At 55.1% G+C, this 19,426-nt stretch overlaps 1 protein-coding gene across 1 annotated transcript in view; it reads left to right on the forward strand.

Moving 5' to 3' along the window:
• The first annotated feature begins 249 nt into the window (after positions 1-249).
• TBX4 (T-box transcription factor 4) overlaps positions 250-19,426 on the forward strand; it is a 40,436-nt gene continuing 21,259 nt past the window's right edge. Inside the window, exons 1-4 of the mRNA XM_075169102.1 lie at positions 250-261; positions 5,438-5,596; positions 6,505-6,599; positions 18,639-18,758. Coding sequence (XP_075025203.1) covers positions 250-261; positions 5,438-5,596; positions 6,505-6,599; positions 18,639-18,758 — 386 coding nt within the window. The remainder of the gene's footprint in view (positions 262-5,437; positions 5,597-6,504; positions 6,600-18,638; positions 18,759-19,426) is intronic.

Here is a 19,426-nt window from a genome sequence, read left to right on the forward strand (position 1 = left end):
GATTTCGAAGCAGAAAATCACTTGCATTTAAAACCGTGCATATTTTCGATACCGCCTTAGTGCATCTATTTTAGGCAGATGCTTAAGATTAAAGGGCCGCGTGTCAGCCCGTATCTTACCCATGCTTCCTGTCATCGTTTCTTTGCAATTTAATTTTGTGTTTTGTTTTCAGCCTAGAAGTGTTTGGTACCAGTCTCTTGGCAAAAAAGCCTGAGGAATGGAAGGGTAAAGAAATACGACCCAGCTGCTATGCACAATGAGGTTTGTAAGTCCTTGTATGGTATAAATAAGCATATTACACAGTTATTAGAAATTTGGCACTGTCCCTGTTTAGAAGCCCGAGTCTGATGCTTTGTAATTCCTCCCGAGTACATGCATAATTCACCACTAGCACTCCATTCTTCCAGCCTTATTACTGGCCAAATTCGGCAACTTTTTCTCAGTCCTCATCCATTCAAACCCTCCTCGGCAGTGTAAACCGGTGAGTTCCCGCTCAAGCCAATAAACCTGTGCCAACCCGTGCGGCCGAGGCTCGGTCCTGACTTCACGGAAGCCGGGGCCAGGGGCCGGAGCGGGGCCGCGGCCGGACCCCACAGGGTTTCCCCCCGCCGCTCTCCGCCTCGCACGGGGGCTCGGAGCCGCGGCCGCCGTCGGGGCCGCCCGGCGGCAGGGTACCGTCGGGTGCGGGCTCGGGGCTCGCTTCTCCCCTCGTCTCCGTCGTGGCTGGCAGGTTTTCGTGGGGGGAAGAGCAGCAGGTTTTTCCGGGGAGAAGAGGAGCGGGCCAAAGGGAGCGGCGCTGGCCGCCGCGGCTGGAAAAGCGGTGGAGCATCCCCGCAGGTACCGCGCAGATCTGAGCCCGCTCGGCTTTTCCCGGCCCGCAGACTGAGTGTAATTATTGGAGAAAAGCGACAGTAAACTTTTATTAATCGCCGGTGTTTAGGGCCAAGGCATGAGCGAGCTCGGTGACAGTGATGAGTGGTTTGGAGCGCCGGTCCCTGAAAGCGGGGCTTATCCTCCCCCTGCCTGCTCCTTTGACTCGGCGATGATGAGCCGTGAATAGGAGCCACCCTGCCGTCGGGGATCCGGCCGTTTATCTGCCGGGTGTTGACAGTCGGGCTGGTTTCGAGCCTCGCCGTGAATTGCCGGAGCCTCCGGGAAACTCACGGCGCTGCCGCAGCCGGGGGGCTCCGTCCGGCGGGGACGCTTTGCCCCTCGGCGCCGGCCCCGTCCCCCCGGCCGGGGGATGATGAAACCGGCCGCAGCTTCCCCCAGCCCCGGCCGAGCCCCACCGACACCGACCCCGCCGTCTCGGTGCGAGCGGCGGCTGGGGGAGCTCCGGGGAGCCCTGCGGGCAGGTGCCGCGGCTTGCCCGGGCTTACGGCACGGCGGAGCCGGCCGGGTGCCGCCGAGCGCGGACAGCCCCGGCCGGGGCCGCATGGAACGGGGAGGGCCGGGGGCTGGCGGGAAGCTTTGGTTTTGCTTTAATTAAATCCTCTCCACTTGGGCATCGCCCCCTCCGCCCTTCTTTTGTTCAAGGGGAAAAAAAAAGAAATTAATTTAACGTCGGGAAGCGCAGGCAGCGTGATTCCCGCGGTCCCTGTCCGCGGCTGCGGAAGGCGTGGAGAGAGACTCACCCAAACAAAGCCGAGCGACAGGCACCAGCCGCACAGTAAATACAAAAATTCACCCTGCCCTGGAGCCCGGCCCTCGGCAGCCGCCCCGGGCCCCGGGGAGAGCCGGGCCGGCAGGTGGGAACCGGCAGCGGGACAGAGCGGTCCAAGCGGCGGGCGGCTGCGGTGCCAGCTGCGCGCACTCTCCGCGGCTCTGCGCGGGCTCTCCCCTCCCGCGGCGGTGGGGTTGGGACCCGGGTCCGGCCCGTGGCTTAGAGGCAGCTACGACCCGCGGAAACTAGCGCGGCCGCGCACGGGGCCGAGCGATGCAGGTCAGCGGCGAGCAGCGGGGCTCCGGGACACCCCCCCCGGCCGAGCCGGGCCTCCCCGCTCCCACCGCGGCTCCTCACCCCCAGGCCGTCCTCAGCCCCTGCTCCATCTGTGCGGGGGCAGGACGGGCGCGGATCCCCCCTCGCCTCGGCCCCGCAGGCGCACGTCGGGGCCCGCCGCCGGCCCGGTCTCACCTGCGGCCGGCCCCGGCCCCGCCGGCTCCTGCGGGAATTGCTCGCCGCTCCCTCGCTCGCATCCCCCGGCCTGCCCGGGCCTTTTTTTTTTTCTTTTCTTTTTTTTTTTTTTTTTTTTTTTGGTAGGAGTGGGGAAAAGGTTCATTAAGAGGTTGACCCCAGTTTACTTTTTATTCTGCTCCTGTTCCCAATTTCGGCACCACGTGACAGTGGGAGTGAGTTTGGGTTTAAATTCACTTTCAAGAAAACCCCGATAAAAATCCTGCCCCGTGAAGCCCCGCCGGCTCATGGCGGTGTCCCTGTGAGCCCGGGGCTGCGGGAGGCCAGCGGCACCTCCGCGCCCGCCCGGCTCGGGTAAGCGGCTCCCGCCCGCCGCCCTCCCCGCGGGCGCGGAGCGGGGCGCAGCCCGGCGGAGGGGGTGCGCAGGGGCACAGGGGGTGCGATGCAGAGCAGAGTCAGGCGGGGCTGTCGCGATATAGGGCGGTGCGCAGCAGTGGGGCTGTCACGATAGGCATAGCTACAGCGGGTAGCGCGGGAGCGTTTCGGCCGCGGGTGGATGCGAGGGGCCGCTCAGCATAGGGCGGGCAGCCCCGACAGCAGTGCTGCGGGGGGGTGGTGGGGTGTGTGTCTTGGTAATCGCGACAGCAGAGCTGAAGTTGCCCGTTCAGTCGCGACAGCACTCGGGGACTGTCCCGAGGGGGTTCTCCCCCTGATTTGGGGGTTTGGCTTGGCGGTGGGAGCCCCGAGCAGGCGGTGCCCGCGGCCGGAGGGTGCGGGGGCTCCTGCTCGGGGGTGAGCGGGGCCGGGAGCTCCTCTCCCCCCCGCCGCGCTCACCTCGGGGCGGCCCCGGCGGGGGCTGGCCCCGGCGGCCCGGCCTCGCCGCCGCTTTGTCTGTGACCGCCCAGCTCCTGCCCGCCCTGGGGGAAGGCTCGGGGCAATCTGTGGCGACCGGGGGAGGACGGGGAGCCCTGTCCCCCTTCCCGGGCTCTCGGGGAGACCCGCACCCGAAGACCGGCCCCAGGCCGGCGGGACACAGGCAGTTTGGCTGCCGGTGCAGCAGGGCCGGGGAAGCCGCCGGGGGCTGCGGACCCCTCCCGAAGCGTGACCCCCGCCCGGGCCCGGCCCTTCCCCATCGCCTCTCCCGGGCGGCCCCGGCTCCTGCCGCGGGGTCCCGCCGCCCTGCGCCGCCCGGTCCGCCGAGCCAAGCCTCCTTCCAGCGCGGCCTGCGCCGGTCGCGGCCCTCCTGCCCCTGCTGCAGCCCCCGGCCCGGGCAGTGGGGAGCGCCGGGACCAACGGGGCTGGGAGGAGGCGGTGGGGCTGGGGGTATCCCCCCCCACCGGGCTCCCCCCCGAGCAGCAAGCGGCTCCGCTCGCCGCGAGGCCCGGCGCAGCGCCGAGGCAGGCTGGGCAGGCCGGGGAAGGCCGCGGCCGGGCCCGGTGCGCGGGGGCCGGGCGGTCGCTGCCCCCGGCCGGTGCCCCCCGGTGCGGGCCGTCGGGCGGGCGCGGGGCCGGGGCCGGGGCCAGCGGGCCGGGCCGGGCGGAGCGGGCCAGAGCCGGTCTGTGGGGACGTGATTGACAGCGGCAACGTCAGCAACAGGAGGGGAAGGGAAAAGGGAGGGGGGAGACAAAGAGGGAGGGAGTCGAAAGGCCCCAAACTGGATCTTTATGGAACATTTTCCGCCAAGATCAAGGGAAAGTGAATCCGCGCAGCGGGGGATGCCCCGCACGCCGCTGCCATCGGGGGCCGCGGAGCCGCGCCCGGCCTGAGCGCCCCGCGCAGCCGCCGCGCTGCCCCGCGGATGCCCTTCATGCCGCAGCCGCCCCCAGGCGAAGCCCGGAGCCACCCGCTGCGCCTCCTGCCCCCCGGCCGGCCGTGTGAGTTCCCGGGGTGCGGAGGGAGGACTGGAGGGAGCGGGGGGTCCGCGGGTGCGGGGCGCCCTGCAGCCTGCCGAGCCCCCGGCCTGTGTCGCCGCCAGCCTGCCCCGCTGCTTCCCCGGCCGGCGACCCGTCTCCGTCCCCGAGAGCACCGGGGCCCCCGTCTGCGGACAGGAGCCGGGCCCTCGGGGGTCGCTGCCGCTGCCGCCGCCTCCCACCTGTGCTCCCCCGGGTCAGCCGGCCCCGCGGTGCGGGTTGGCCGCCGGGAACATCCGCGCCTCGGCCGGGCTGGGGCTGCCCCGTCCCGTCCCCCCCGAGCGGGGCGGGGGGACCGGCGGTGCGCTCGGGGCACTGAGCGAGCCGCTGCGGCCGGGGGCTGCCGGGCGCTCCCCGGCCGGGGTGCCGCGGCGCGTACGGTGCAGCTGTGGGGGGAGTGTGCGGGGTGTGCTGGCTGTCCGTCTCCACGGCTGGAGCTCTCCCTGAAGCTCTGCCGTGGCTGGAGCTGGAGGTCTCAGCCCCGCTCTCCCCCTTCGCTGTCCCGGACGGCGGTTCAGCCTTGGCGGCGCGGGGCAGGGAGGGCGCCGGGCAGGGGACCGGGGCTGTGGGCCGGGGGAGAGGGGCGCTCCGTCGGGGACCGCGGGGCCGGGTGCCGTCAGCGTTTCCCCGTGGGTAGCGCCGGTTTCAGTCCCTGGGGCCGAGACCCTGCAGCCTCCTTGGGGCCGCTCCCGCTCCGCGCCGGCGCTGCCCGTCCGTCTGTCCGTCCGTCCGTCCGTCCGTCCGTCGAGCAGGGAGCGGGGCGGGCGGCCGCGTCCCTCCGCGCTGTAAAAGTCGGGGTTGATGCGCGGCAGCCCCGGCGGAGCTGTCAGGCCTTATCTTTATTGGCTTTTCCCAGTCTCCGTCCAAGTTTAAGAGGGGCCCTTTTATCTCGGAGCCCAGCACTCCTCCTGTTCACGCCGCCCGGCTCCGCCGCGGCCCTGAGCGCCGTCGCGAAGCCCCCGGAGCCCCCGCAGCCCCGACGGGACGGGGCAGAGCGACCAGCCGGGCCGGGCTGCCCTCCCCGACGGGTACCGGCCCCGCAAGGTGGCAAAAAGCGGGGCGGGGGGGAGAGGAGAAAGGGTCGGGGCTGGGGGGGCTGCGGCCACATCTGAGATGAGCTGCCCGGGCCTCAAGCGGGAGCGCAGCCACGCGTGGGCGGCTCCCCCGCGGGGGCAGGCGGGCCCGGCCCGGCTCTCCCGGGCACAGCGGCTTTCCCCTGGGGCCGGGGGTGTCACGTCCCAGTCTCGCCGAGTGCCGCCGCCTGAGGAAGAACCACGGGCCGGGCCGGGAGGGCCTGACCCCGCAGGTGGCCGTGCCCGGGGCTGGGGGCGGGCAGGGGCTGGACGTGGCCCCCGGTGCTGCGAGCTAACGGTGCGCCTCTCTCCCCCCCAAGGAAATGCTCCAGGAGAAAAGCCTGTCTGAAACCGAGGAAGGGTTTCCAACAGCCCCCGCGCCCGGCCATGCGGACTCCTCCGCCGGCTCCCCCGTCCTCGGCGTAGCCGGGGGCAGCAGCACGCCGCTCAGCAGCCCGCAGCTCCCCGACCCCGAGCAGGTACGCACCGCCCGGCCCCGCGTCCTGCCCGGCGGCTTCGCCCCTCGTTCTCCCCGCCGGCGCGGCCGGAGCGCGACCGCGCATCTCCCTCGGCCACGACCGGGGGGGGGAATTGCGAGGAAATTGCCTTTTTCTTTACTTTTTTCTTTTCTTTTTTTTTAATTTTTCCCCCGTGCAAAGCAGGCCGCCCCGCGCCCGCCGTCGGGTGCGGCAGGTCGGGAAGGGCGAGCCCGCAGAGCCGCGGCCGTCGGGGCCCGTCGGGTGGCGAAGCCGCGGCCGCTCCTCCCGAGCAGGATCCGGCCCGGCAGTGGGTTTCGTTGGTTGTTTTTTTTCTCCGGCTAAATAAAAGGCCGGGTCCGCCCGGTTTCTCGGCACATCGCGGCTTCTCTGCTTTTCCCCCCCCGCGCCCGGCCGGCGCCTCCGCGTTGTCCCCGGCATCCCGCGGAAAGGAAACGGGTCTGCGCAGAAACCGCGGTCCTGGACGCGCGCATTGCTCAGCGGATCCGCGTGTCCCCGCGGGTGTCCCCGCGGATGCTCCTGGCCCCGGTTTTTGGGAGACCCAGGGCGACAGCGGGGTCTGTCTGCCCCATCGGGGCATGGAAACCCCTACGAAAAAAAACCCAAAGAAAAAAAAAATCCCTTTGGCCGCAGTGTCCCACCTGGATGTGAAAGTCTGCAATTCAAACCGGCCCCAGTTTGTTTCTCTTATTTTCGGCAAAGGGCAGTGGAAGTTTTGGGGCTCCATCCTCCTCCCGCCCAGGCTGCACCGAGGCTGGTGTGGCTTTGCCTGGGCTGCGGCACTGGTCCTGGGTGTGCAGCCACCGAGTCCGTTCCCGTCGCCCTTCCTAGCCCCTCTCCTAGGTTTTCTCAGTCATTTCTTGCTATTCTCATGATCTTTATTTTTCCAGACAATAGAAAATATCAAAGTCTATCTCCACGAGAAGGAGCTATGGAAGAAATTTCATGAAGCTGGCACCGAAATGATAATAACCAAAGCAGGCAGGTTAGTGAAAATTCCCCGTGAACATGTATTGTTTCTGATCTGTATGAAATGTCCCTGTTTGCCGAGACTGGGTTTTGCAGAGCTACTGCAATCAGTGGCATTTAAAAAAATTATTGTTGTGATTGCAGATTTCAGTAAAATAATTTTTTCGGTGTAAACTGTGCATGTGTCTGAGTGTGGCAACGAGATTGTGGATGCAAGAAAGAGTTGTGGAGTCATTTGCTGCATTTAGTCCCAATTCTCCTTGGTAATTTTTAATTTTATTATTTGTGTTTTTTTAAGATGTTAGCATGATTGTGGCTCTACTTTTTTTTTTTTCCATGAAGCAAACCGCACTCCCCTTTTCTGCACAGTACACTAAGACCTGTGCTGGAATACTTTGAACCAAAGTTTTAGCAATACGAAGGCTTAGCTATGCCTTCAATCTCAAAACTGAAAGAGAGACAGGTACCGCTTTTATCCTGTTAGATGTGGAAAAAAATTCTGCCTTCCCTTGGAAACAAAGAATGATTTTTACCAAACCAGAGCCCCTTCAGGGTGCACACCCAGGCCCGGGCGGGAGGGAGCCCAGCGGCTCGCAGGGACTTCACTTCCCCGGGAAACCCATCCCTGCGCCTGCTCAGGGCTCCGTTCCGACCCGGGCTGCTCAGGTGGGCGATGGCAGGATTAGTGTCAGAAAATTAAAAATCAGAATTAAACCTCAGAAAATCACCAGCCCCGGAGTTCCAACAAGGCTAGCCAGCTCCCACTGTGGGCACCGAAATATCTGTCCTTGGCTTCTGCGGCAACAGGCTTGCATCGCTGCTGCTGGAAAAGAAAAATTGCCAGGCTTAGGAATTAAAATCCATTTAATTCTAACACAGCTGTGTGGTTTTGCCATGCCCTGCGATTGCTGATTTTACACCGTGCTAGAGAGCTGTGGAGGAGGACACTCAAATAATGGGGAGCAAGGAGAAAAAAATCCCACAATCAATATCTGTGCAGTCTTTTTTCCCTGTGATCCCTGATCCTCCGTGCAGGGCAGCCGGGGGACTCGGGGGGGTGTCTTTTCTCCCCTATTTGCTGCTCACACTGTGAGACCCAGACTCCAACCCCCGTCTTCGGATTTGGGGATTGATGAGCGGTTTCCCTCTCCTTTCCCCTGTCCCCGGCAGTGCTGCTCCGTGCAGCAGCTGGCCAGTGTGGGGAAGCTTTACTCTAATAACCAAGATATTCCCATTAGTCCCCCTGGAGAGGGGGTGTATGTCCCGGAGATCTTCAATTTGTTTGCTATTTGGCCTATTTATGAAGTGATTGTGCAGGTAACTCTGTCCTTATCACACTACATTTTGGTGTATAAAATCTTAGTGCTTGTTCTGTAGCATCTAGTGATGTGAAGAGCCGGATTCATTTTGATAGGTCTGCTACCTAAGTCAGCTAAGACTAGGGGATCAAGACCTCAAATATTTCACCCTTAATTTATAGTATCTGAGTGTGTCTGTGCGGGACGTGTAATATCTTTACCAAATTCTAGACCCTAAGCATCCCAAATGTGCATGTTATCTCTTTGTAAGTCTTAACGTGGATTGTTTAAACAAATCCATATGTATAGGGCTCAGTCCCACATTCTTTGTCCAGTGGCGCTGGCAGTGCACACGCAGTCACCTTTCATGAGCATGTGGATGGGACTGAGGGGGTGGGGGGGATTGACCTCAAGATGTACAAAACTTTGGGTTTTTAAGTTATCAAGCCAAATTCTCCTTTTGTGAAAATCAGTGCGGCACCAGCAAGCCAGCAGCATTTTTATTTTTTTTATAAATAGTTTTTAATTTAAAAAAAAAAGGAGTGGCTGAAATGCTGATGAAACAGAACAGTCACTTCATTTCTTTTTCCGGTGTCCAGCTGCAAACGGGACAACAAAATAAAGGGCAACATTTTTATCAGTCTTAGCAGCGAGTGCCCAGCTCTGGAGCCCACGCAGCGGGAGCGCAGCCTGCCGCGCTGCGGCCCCGGGCGATGCTGCCGGGCTGGGGCTGAGCGGAGCCGCCGCCGGGGACGCGCCGGTGCCAGGACCCGGCTCTGTCCCGCCCTGTCCCGGGCCGGGCTCTCCAGCAGCACCGAAAGCGAAAATGCACAAAATAATTAGCGTGAGGACGGCAGAAAAATCGAGCGACTTAAATCCCGTCATCGCTTAAGTCTCTTCGTTCATACCGAGTGCCAGGCTGAGCCACTCGTGTCCGTGCTGAGACCCGGGCAGCCCAAAAGCAGGAATATGCCGTTAATCGTAATGCAGATGACGAAATGAAAATTATTACTTCATGCAGATTTTATTTTACCCAAGCTGTTTAAATACAGAGTGGCAATAATAAACCTCCTCTTGAGCCAATTAAAAACATGATGGCTAATGGAGATTTGTATACACTGCATTTAGCATTGGGGGGGGAGAAGCGGGAAACCGGCTAATTGCAGGCACTAATTAGGACTCTAATCCCCCTCCCAGCAGGCACAGAGATGCCCCTGAATGCAGTTAGTTGAAATCACTTAAATGTCGGTCTGTCTGACCTCAAGGGGCACAAACGAAAAGAAATTGAAGCCTGATTTTTAAATTTCGAACAACAAAAAAAAGTGACTTTAATGACAAGTTCACTCAATGGAGAGGAAATGTAAAGCTCAGCGGAAGCGTTAATTCCATGGCAATGGTGTAAAATAGCCTTTTTGTATAAACAAGGCAAATATTGATAACTTAGTGGGGGGGAGAGGGGGAGTCATTTGTTTCATTCTTTGTAGAGCTCCACAGAACGAGCCAACTATAAATTATCGAGAATTTAGGGCTGAGAATTACTTTGGGGGATTATTACTCCCTCTTAGGACTGATCTGTAGGAGACATTAGGAGAACACAGCAAGCTCAGCATTGAAATAGAAATCATGTTGTTGCCAAGAAAGCTTGATTTATAAAGTGGAAACATCTTTAAAATGCACTCGCTATCTTTTTAATGTTCGACTGCTTCATTGTGGGAGGGGGAAAAAAAAGAGATTATTTTATATTAAAAGGATCATCAAAAGATAAAAAGTTTATGTTAGCAAAGTTCCCTGAACTTTGCATAAAACCGCTCGCCTCCTTCAGACATAAACCCCTGCCCATCGCAGCACCCAGAGGACGGGACGCTGGGCCCCATAAATCAGAGCCTTTGCTTGTTCCTCCGATTTGAGGTTTGTTCTAATTACCAATTTCTACTCCAGAGGATTTTCTGTTGCTGGGTTTTAAAGGCTGGGCTATATGTAATGCAAAAATTGCCCCGTCTGTGCCGTTGCCTGGAGCTGTAGGTACCCAAGGGCTGCCTAAACTGGAGGGGGAACGAGAAGAAAACCGGCCACGCGTGATTCCTGACCATGGCAGTTTGCAGAGTAGCTTTTTCGGAAGGCAGCGTGGCTCGGGCGCTGCCGCCGTTTGCAGATGAAACCGCGTTGCTCGGGGGGCTGCAAGCCCGGCTCGCCCCTCCCAGCAGCCTCTCACCGCGGAGCCCCGGCGCGGCGGCTGCAGCCGCTCCGCTCCCGCTCCCGCTCCCGCTCCCGCTCCCGCTCCCGCTCCCAGCGCGGCCGGGTCGCCTTCCCGGGACGGGTGAATGAGCCCAGCACCCACATCGAGCTGTGCATGCCTGTGTTTATAAATAAGGCTATAATTGTTCACAAATCCTCCCATTTATTTAAAAAAAAAAAAAAAAGGGCATTTTCCAGGCAGTGAGGTCCTATTAAATCAATTTAATAAAATCACTTTAGGTGGTAATAAAGGGGACAGGGTATGTTGGAGGATGGAGATGCAGATGTACATCTGAATTCCTTCCTTCCAACAGCCCCGCTGTGCGGTGCATCGCTCTGGATGTGCCTGTCGGGCTTTGCACAGCCGCAGCCTGTCCTAGCAAGGCGCACACCTTTCCTGCTGGAGTTCAGGCATTCCGTAGTGATGAAGTTGTGTTAGGGGTGGGTAAAGCAGAAAGCAAACGAGAGACTTCATTATAACTCATTCAACTCTTTCCAATTTCATCTTCTCGCTCTTATGTGCTATTATTTAACTGAACAGCTGTAATTTTTTTTTAACCTTGCAGCAAACCCCACTTTGTCTCTCATAATTCTTTGTGAAATCTCATCTTCCAGACCTTATTTCTGCAGGAAGTTAATCTTCCTGGCTCAGGATTTCTTTCTTTCTGTTAGTCTTTATTCAGCTCTAGCTGTTCACTAGTTTTTCCCGGGTGCCAGTCTTTGCAGCATTGCGGTTTCTATCCAGATATTGCCAGGAACAACCAATTTGATGAAGCTTATGGCTAATCAGTAAAAAATACCAGCTCATGGGGTGTCTGGTCCCTTTTTCATGAACAATTACTGAAGAGAAAATAATATGTCTTTCCTCTATGGTATTACAACCATCCCAGAGATGTGAACAGGAGGCTTGAGATACTGAAATCGAGTTTCGGCTGGAATGCAGGATGTGCACAGGTACAAAGATATCTTCAGTCTTTATAGTAGCAAGTTTTAAGAAGCATATGTAGAAAAATACTGCACAGAAAAAAAATCAATAAAGCAGCTTGCATGTGTGGAAAAGACACAACCCCCCTTTAGATGTTCAAGTTTCATTTTAAAAGTGGCTTATTTCAGTTTAAAAAAATCTGTTCCTAATCAACTTTAGTAAACCAAAATAAAACTAGTTTTTAGGACATGAAGGTCTGAAGAAGTATAAATGCTTTGGCTAAGCTGGTGCAGCTTTCCTCTGTGAATAATCCTTTAAAAGTTAAATTTTCCATGGCTCTGTAGGGCATATGGATGCCCAGTTCTCATTACAATTAAAGGGAAATATTTGTCCAGAATCTTTTGAGGCAGTTTCAAGAATCTCTGCTAAAGGTTTTTGATCCAAAAGTAAACCTTAATATCCGAGATCAGTGATGGAATGTGAGCCATCAATTTAAAACTTGGAAATAAAGTAGATATTTAAGGAATGTTTGATCTGCTTAGTCCTAAATTTGGGGTCCTGGAATTACCCTCTTAGGGCAAACTCCTGCTTTTAGAGAAAGGAGCAGGAGCAAACTCCAATGGCTCTTGGCTGTGCTGCTAAAGATGTCGACAGCTTTGGCAAGGAAGACAGAGCTCGTGCACGCCGAGCAGGGCAGGGATGGGATTTTAGTTTTTAATACGCTTCTCTCTTCTCAAACAGCAATCCTTGCTTTTAGTTTGTAAAAGACGTGGGATGCTCATGGTTAAGGGTGTTCCCAAAGCTTTCCCCGCTCATCCTTAGACTGGAGCTGCAGCAGCGCTGGCCAGGGTTGCAGGGGAGGGTTTTGTCAAGCCCAAAGCAGCCGGGGAAGATCCCCACCATCGCTTGGGCTCTGCCTCTGTGTCGAAGGCTCACGGGCACAGGGGCTGCAGGTCATCTCCTACTCTGCACCGATGAGCCGGTGCATGGCCTGGCACCGACGCCAAGGCTGCCCACGGCTCCTCCGAAAGCCCCCGTGGAGCCCACGCAGCTGGGGGGGCTGCACCGCGGAGGGAGCCGGGCTGGGGAGGGAGCAAACCTGCAGCGCAGGGTCGTTGGCCACGCTCTTGCACAGCTTCTCTCTGAGGTACCTTTGTGCTGTGCTGCTGCCGGCACCGACCTCTCCCATCCTCCGGCACGTTGGGCCCTTTTCTGCTCAACTTCAGTTACGGCAAAGTGAAAGCACCGGAGAAGCATCCATGGCAAGAAGCCTGCCCGTGTTTCAAGTTACTGTGGGGCAAAGAGAGGAAATGTTTCTAGACCAAGAAAGCAGCCGTCCAGCTAACCAAGTTCTCAAGTATGTGAGAAACAATGTTTTATTTAAAAATTAGATGCGCTAGCCAGAAGAAAAAAATACAACCTCACCATTCCAAAATATAAAAATCCCTTAACTGTCTGACCTTCTCATCACTAGGTCGTGGTCCTGCCACCAGATAAATCTCTCCTATCTGTCTATAGACTGAGAGTTCAATGTTGCTTGTGTTAGTGACAGTGAATTTGGGGCTGAAAAATGAACTACTGATGAGAACTCCTGTTGAACCTGTATTGTTTGTTATTCTGAGGCAAGGATCTGGCATGGGCTAATCCAGCACTTCAAAGTTAACTGCTCTTACTTTGTATACAGAGCGTCATAGCGGAGTGGCGTGGGTGATAAGAGAAATAAGGGACTGAGGGTTAGGATACACTGGGAAAATGGGACCCTGTTGAAAAACTCTTTGATCTCTTTAAAGTATTTTCTGAAAGCAAGAATCTATCAAAAAGGAAATGCCATTTAAAAGGCTAAAAGAAACAGCTGACATCCCCAAATTTGTTTTAATCTGCCCCGGAGAATATTATTTTTAAAGATGCGTTAAGTCAGTGGAAGAAATACTTGTCAAAAGAAGGGAAATTAGAAAAAAAGCAGAAAGGTCATCAGCATGGAAACATGGTTCTTGAAGCCTCTGCACACCTTTCCTTTCCCTCCTAACAATGAAGACGAGGAGAAGCATCCTTAAGCAGCCGTGGCCAATTCTCAAGAAGAATTTGGGGCCACATTAGTCATTATCAGGGATGTAGGCATGTCATCTGCCTCGGTGCTTTGAAACCATCACTGGAGGCATCTCTGCATGGCCAGCAGCTTCTGAGGAGGTGGTCTTTCAGCCATGATATGGCTTGTTAGCCAAGATGTTGAGTGATTTCTTGTTTTTCTGATCCTTTCACAACCTGATATGCCATAAGCATCACCTTTCCGGACAGCACCGTACAGGAGCTTCTGAAAATCCAGTTGTCGCTTTAGTTGACTACCCCAAAATCCAGGACTGTAAAATTGCTGTCTGTCTTTGGAAAGCTTTGTCTTATTGAAACTCCTTGTGGAAGTAGGACTTCAGCTGCTGAGCTGCTGAAGGGCTGGGGGACATTTTTACCGCCTGAAAGGACAGAAGGAAGCGCGTGGTAGTCCCTGAAGCACCATCCACACCACAGGAACATGCAGGGAGCACCAGTCCGCGCATTCCCGCGGGCTTCAGAAAGCACCAACAGCCTTTGGTGAGGACATGACTTGGGTTGCTCCAACAGGACTCAGGTGTCTTGTTTCCATGCAGTTTTCTCTATGGAAATACCAGTTTTGTCCCCAGGCTTCCTTGCTTACTGCGTGCTGGTCAGAGAAACCCCTTCCCAGCTAAGGCATCAGTAGGAGCATCAGAAATGATGTTTGCATCTAAGCGAGGAAGGTCAGATCAAATCCTAGTGAGCAGGAGGGTGGTGAGGACCGAGGGGTTTGCAGAGGCCATCCAGCAGTACCACAGCATGAGCCAGTGTCCTTGGGACACACAGGTCCTGGCGTGCAGCGTGGCGCGGGGCAGTTGGTGCTCAGGTGAGTGCTTTGAGCTCTTTGATCAGCTCTGATGCTCTCGGCTTTTTGGCTGTGCTGGATTGCTGTCCCTTACCCCAAATAAGACTTTATTGGACCTGGGAGCCTTGCAGTCACCCATCTCTCCAGGACCAACCAGGCCTGTTCGTATGGGGATTAAAACACAAGTAAGATGCCCGTGAAGTGGCCAAGCCTGCGGAGCCCAAAAGGCTGGGAACTGCTGCCCCAAACGAAACCAAAGCTTTCCTCTTATCGCTCACTTCCAAATCCAACCAACCAATTACACATTAATTAAACTTTGTTTGAACATAATAGAAGTTTTGGCTCCATGTCAGTAACTGCTCCATGGTTAAGGGGATTGGATAGTAATAGAATAAATAAATAAACAAGAGATGCTTATTCTAACAGTTCATTTTAAAACAATTTGTGAATATCATGTAGAGATAAAATGTGCCTAGCATAAACTTAGCTAAGCAATGACTGCTTCATTATCAGAACAAATAATTCACTCGCACATCATCTTTGAAGCTTGGGAGGGCTACAGAATTGTGCTGCTTGTTTATTTTCCTGGCTTTTACTGTTTTTGCTACATTTCATCTGCACAGAGCTGAGGGAAGGGTTTAGCCGGGGCTGTGGCAGTGCGGTGCCAAGCCCCAGCGACGCCGGCCCCAGAGGCGGGCTCAGCCCCTCTGCCCTCCCCAGGGCATCACCTGCACCTCAGCCCCCAGCGACCGGCTACCAGCCCGTGGTATTTTAATGCCGTATCAGATGTCCTGCTCGCACAGGAGTGAGGCATTGTAGCTTTCTTTGAGGGAAGCTTTCTCACGTAAACATAAAAACTCCTATAACTTTTCCCCTCTGAAGGGCAGTGGGAGCTGCCGCCATGGCACGGCAGCACCGTGCCCCTGCCAGTGCAGGGAGGGAGGTAGAAGCGAGCCTGTCGGAGCCGCTAAACCCAGCAGAGAGCTTGGAGGGACGGTGCTGAGCAGTCTGGATGGTCCCTTCTTCACTGGGTTGAGCTGGAGGGAGGGAACAGTGGGTTTTGAACATGTCCAAAACTGGGGTCTGCTGACGTGATGTTTTGCAGAAGAGACTGTCGGGGCTGGTGCTTGGCTGCTTGGGCTGCACCCGCCCGTGCATCGCCGGCTGTCACACGGGCACGCCGTGGGCTCGTGGCCGCTCCCCGCGCAGGCAGGGGAGCTGTGGGGCTGAGGGTGGCTCCGTGGCTCCCGCTCACCGAGCGGCTCCGCCGGCTGCCCTGCATGGGCTGGGAGCAGCCATCGCACCTAGTGTGTGCGGTGGGTTAGACACAGACCTTGTGTGGCTTTCAAAGAAAACGAGCATAAAGGGGAAGGAATTGGTCCGGTCCTGGAATCCCCCACCCCAGGGACGGCAGCGGCGTTTGCATGTTCAGGGCATTCGCTGCAGCCCCGGGACGCCGTGTCCAACCAAGCTTTGGGTCTGAACAAAAGAGGATGATGCCGGGAATTGCTGCTTTTAATCTCCTGATTACTGGTGGCTTAAGCTTCGCCTAATAGTTGGTTTATCCTCTGCTGCACACGTGCCCAGCGCTTAACCTCGCCGAGCTTCCCTGTTTGCACAGCCGCAGCAGGGCTGCAGCCGCCTTCAATGCAGGAGGTGTCGCTGAGGGTCAGATGCCGCCTGCTCGGACACGCTCCCCAGGAACCCCCAAATTCACAATTTCTGTAATCGGTTTCCGCGCAGCGAGGCTCTCACCCAGTTCGGAGTCGTGCGCAGCGGCGGGAAGGAGGGTGGGTAAAACGCGGGTCTGCCCGGATCTTGCTTCAGACCTCCCACCAGAGCCAGGCTGACCTTTCCCAGAGCTTGGCAAGACGTTGGCAAGTCTTTATTGCAGCACTGGGTTATTCTTCTGCCGCTGCTGGTCCCCAAGCAATAGATGATGAAGCAAGCTATTGTCAGGGAAAGCTGGCCGAAGCGAAGCATCCTCTGCGGAGACGCCCATCCGCCCGAGAGCTCCTGCCTGCGGAGATTTGGCAGAGGGGCTGGTTATGCAAAGCTACTACTGAGCGTAGAGCCTATGGCTGTGAGTAGCTCCATTGACCTGGAGTAAATCTGGGGAAGCAGGCAGGTTTTTGGCCCCTTCCCAGGGCTGACGGGGAGCTGTGTAGACCCACTGTCGGCACGGCCCCGCTCCCGGACAGGGCTGGTGCAGCCCCGTGCCTCCGCCGTGGTTTTCTGCTTCCCTCTTTCTTGATATTAGGTGCTTTCTCTTGCCTTTTTTTTTTTTTAATTGAAATGCTGTGACTGCATTTTCTCGGATCCGGCTCTTCGGTTTGTCATGCCTTCCCACCAGAAACGCACAACCCGTGTTTGTATCGTATTGCAAAGAGATATTTACTAAATGAGTCTCTGCCAAGGGGTTGAGAAATATGTTTTCATTAAGAAAATTAAACTGACAAGTCCCTGGACAGCGCATTAGTCGCATATTTTTTCTTTAAGGCCAAAATGCAGCAGCTAATAATAATGATGAAATGTCCGTGCACAGCCAAATTACTAAAATCTACCCCGTGTTTTCCTGGAAAAGAATGTGGAGAGTTGGCAAACTTGGTTGTAGCTGGGTCTGTCGACTGCCGAGTACAATGCTACCACTGCAAGATAGCGAGCGGGTTGCAAGTTAAGCAACACCTTCAATCAGATGTGAGTCCCCATTTGTTATCCGTAAAGAATTTCAGCTGTATATATTATAGTAGTACTTTGGCTCTTTGTATTTATTTTAGAGGGCTATACTAAAGAACATTATAAACTCAGGCATGTCCATGCTATATGAACTCCATATGCTGAAGCTTAATTTTAAATGCCATTAAAAAAGCACTTAACATTTACAATATATCAGTCCGGCTACTTTAGCAGCTTGGATGTGCTACAGTAAATGAAATGATTGAGAAAAAAAAGAAATTCAGAAGCTAGATGTTATAAAAATCCCCGATGCAGGATGTTCGCCTGGTACGACGCAGTAACTGTCAAATAGTATCAATCTCATTTCTGGTTTTTAATCAATTCCTCCTCTTTTTTGTTTCATTTTTAAATGTCATTTTAAGGCCTAATTTAAAAAAAAAATATCTTGGCATTCAGATTGGATTCCTTTTGCAATTTTTTTCAATGTGTGAATTGGGCTGTGTATTCGCAAATTGAAATGTCCTACTGTATTTATCCAGGTGCTTACCTGTAGGAGGACAAGGTTAAGAGGAGTGCAGAGTTTATGAATGAAAATCAAATACGGACATTGGTAAACCACCCCTTTTTAGTCCCGGCTAATTACATGGTAAACATCTGGAATTTATGCAGGGCTGTTAAAAGAGTCAATTGAAATTATTTCGAACAGGGCCCATTTTGTTGACTTCTCCCCGAGCAGCGAGAAAATGGTGCTGCAGACCTGGGCCAGCTCGGCCGGGCGCGGGGGCAAGGCAGGGGAAGGAGGGATAAAGGGGGGGCAAAGTGGCCTCGACGGCCGATGGAGAAACGACAGCAGGATTTGGGCCCTTCTTAATTAGGGTAATTAGAATGACTCCAGGATGTAGCAATTCTCATCCTCTGTCCCCTTGCGCCAGTGGAAGGGAGAATTTTCTGTTCTGGCTAGTTGTTTGAGGCTGTGGTGAGCCAGTTTGCTCAATTTACTTGGTTTTTTTACTGGATGAGGAGGAGGTTGGGAAGATGGAGCCAAGAAAACAGTTACTCTGAGGACGTAAAGTGCCTGATCCTGCAGATCCTGGCTCCTGGTGCAGCGTCGAGGGCTCGGGAAGCCCATGGCAGTGCTCGTACTCATCAGGGCCATCTCCTTTGGATTGCAAGACCAGACCGTGGTGGTATATACTGGTTTCACTGCCATAGCTTTATAAAACAGTATTCTTCAACATTGCAAAGATTCTTTAGATATGTAAGATATATCTAAACGTTCTTGAATGATACACTGTTTATGTGACGTTCCCCGTTCGGTGCGGGTTGCTACGTGTCTGCTAAAGTCCATGGGAAATCAGCGGGACGGGCCCATTTTCAGCAGGGAGCTCTGCGGCGCTCCTGGCCTGAACAAGGTTTAACGGGCGTGCTGTGCATTTGGGAAATTCGGGAAGGCCAGAGGAGCGGTGGCTGTCCGCACCACCGCAGGCTTTCACCCTTAGTCTCCCCCCAGGCTTTACTGATCCTCAGTTTTCAGCCTGTTGAAGGGAACGCAGGTTCAGCTACTGCATAGGAGTAGTGGTGGGACTTGGTGTCGTGGACACTGGGAACGTGTGAAGGAGAAAGCGGCATGTGCTTCGTTTCTTCTGAAGTGTGGTCAGATGGGGTAGTGAAGAAGTGTGGCCTCCTGGGGTAGTGAGGGCTCTCTGTCCGAGCTTCCAGTAAGGAGGGATGTGTTGACCCCCCCATATCTCTCTCTAACTCACCTTTTCCTGGCACTGGCCCATAACCCCCCTCTATATACCCTTATCCACATTTGTCTCCCGTTTTGCACTAGCCCTGTGCAGCCCATGCTCTGGAAAGAGTGAGTTTAATTCAGGTGACGTATAAGCAGCAATAATGTTTTGTAGCTCATTGGTAGCGTGAATTCATCACATGGTGGATCTGCCTTTTGGGGTGCTGCTCCAAGTTTCCATCAGTTCCAGCACTGCTCCAGGTCGGACACTAATGTGTTAACCCTTTGCTTTTCCTAAGGAGGATGTTTCCTAGTTACAAGGTTAAAGTGACCGGAATGAACCCCAAGACCAAGTACATCTTGTTGATCGACATCGTCCCCGCTGACGACCACCGGTATAAATTCTGTGACAATAAATGGTAAGAGAACATTTCTGTTTGCCTTCTTTTCCATACGAGAATTGCAATTGGATCAACCATTTGCTGTGCAAACTCAGAAACCAACACAGATACCTTCCCACGGGAGCGATGCCAACATCCCAGAGCTCTCTCTGGTGGAGCAGCGATAGATACAAGAGCCAACGGCTGGAAGTTAAAACCAGACAAATGTAAAATAAAATGTCCTTAACAGGCTGGGTGATTAGCTGCTGGACAGACTGCTAATGGAGATGGTGGATTGTTCGTTTCCAAAGCGCTCGAGATTGGGGGTCTTTTCAGAGGAGATGCGTTAGGCCAAGCACAGGTTGTCTGCCATGTGCAGGTGTAAGAGAGTAAAGCCACAGCCTGCATTATACCGGAGGCTGGACTAGATGATCTAATGTCCATTTTGGCCTTAAAAATTAGTATCTACAGCAGTCGAGGAAAGTTTTCAATTCCTTTCTTCTATAGTAATATTTTGCTTTTAGGCGATCAGCTATAAAGCAAGACGTGGGGTGGTTTACTCAAAGCCCTGGTTCGGCCACGCTGGTGCGGCAGACGAAGGGAGCAGCGGTTCCCCCGTCGCAGTCCGATGCCAGATCCAGTTTAGAGTTTTTTTCTTTTAATTCATTCTTCCTCTGGAGTTTCTTTCTCTTCTGTTATTCTTCCCT

This window comes from Calonectris borealis, chromosome 19 (assembly GCF_964195595.1).
Source record: "Calonectris borealis chromosome 19, bCalBor7.hap1.2, whole genome shotgun sequence".
NCBI lineage: Eukaryota > Metazoa > Chordata > Aves > Procellariiformes > Procellariidae > Calonectris > Calonectris borealis.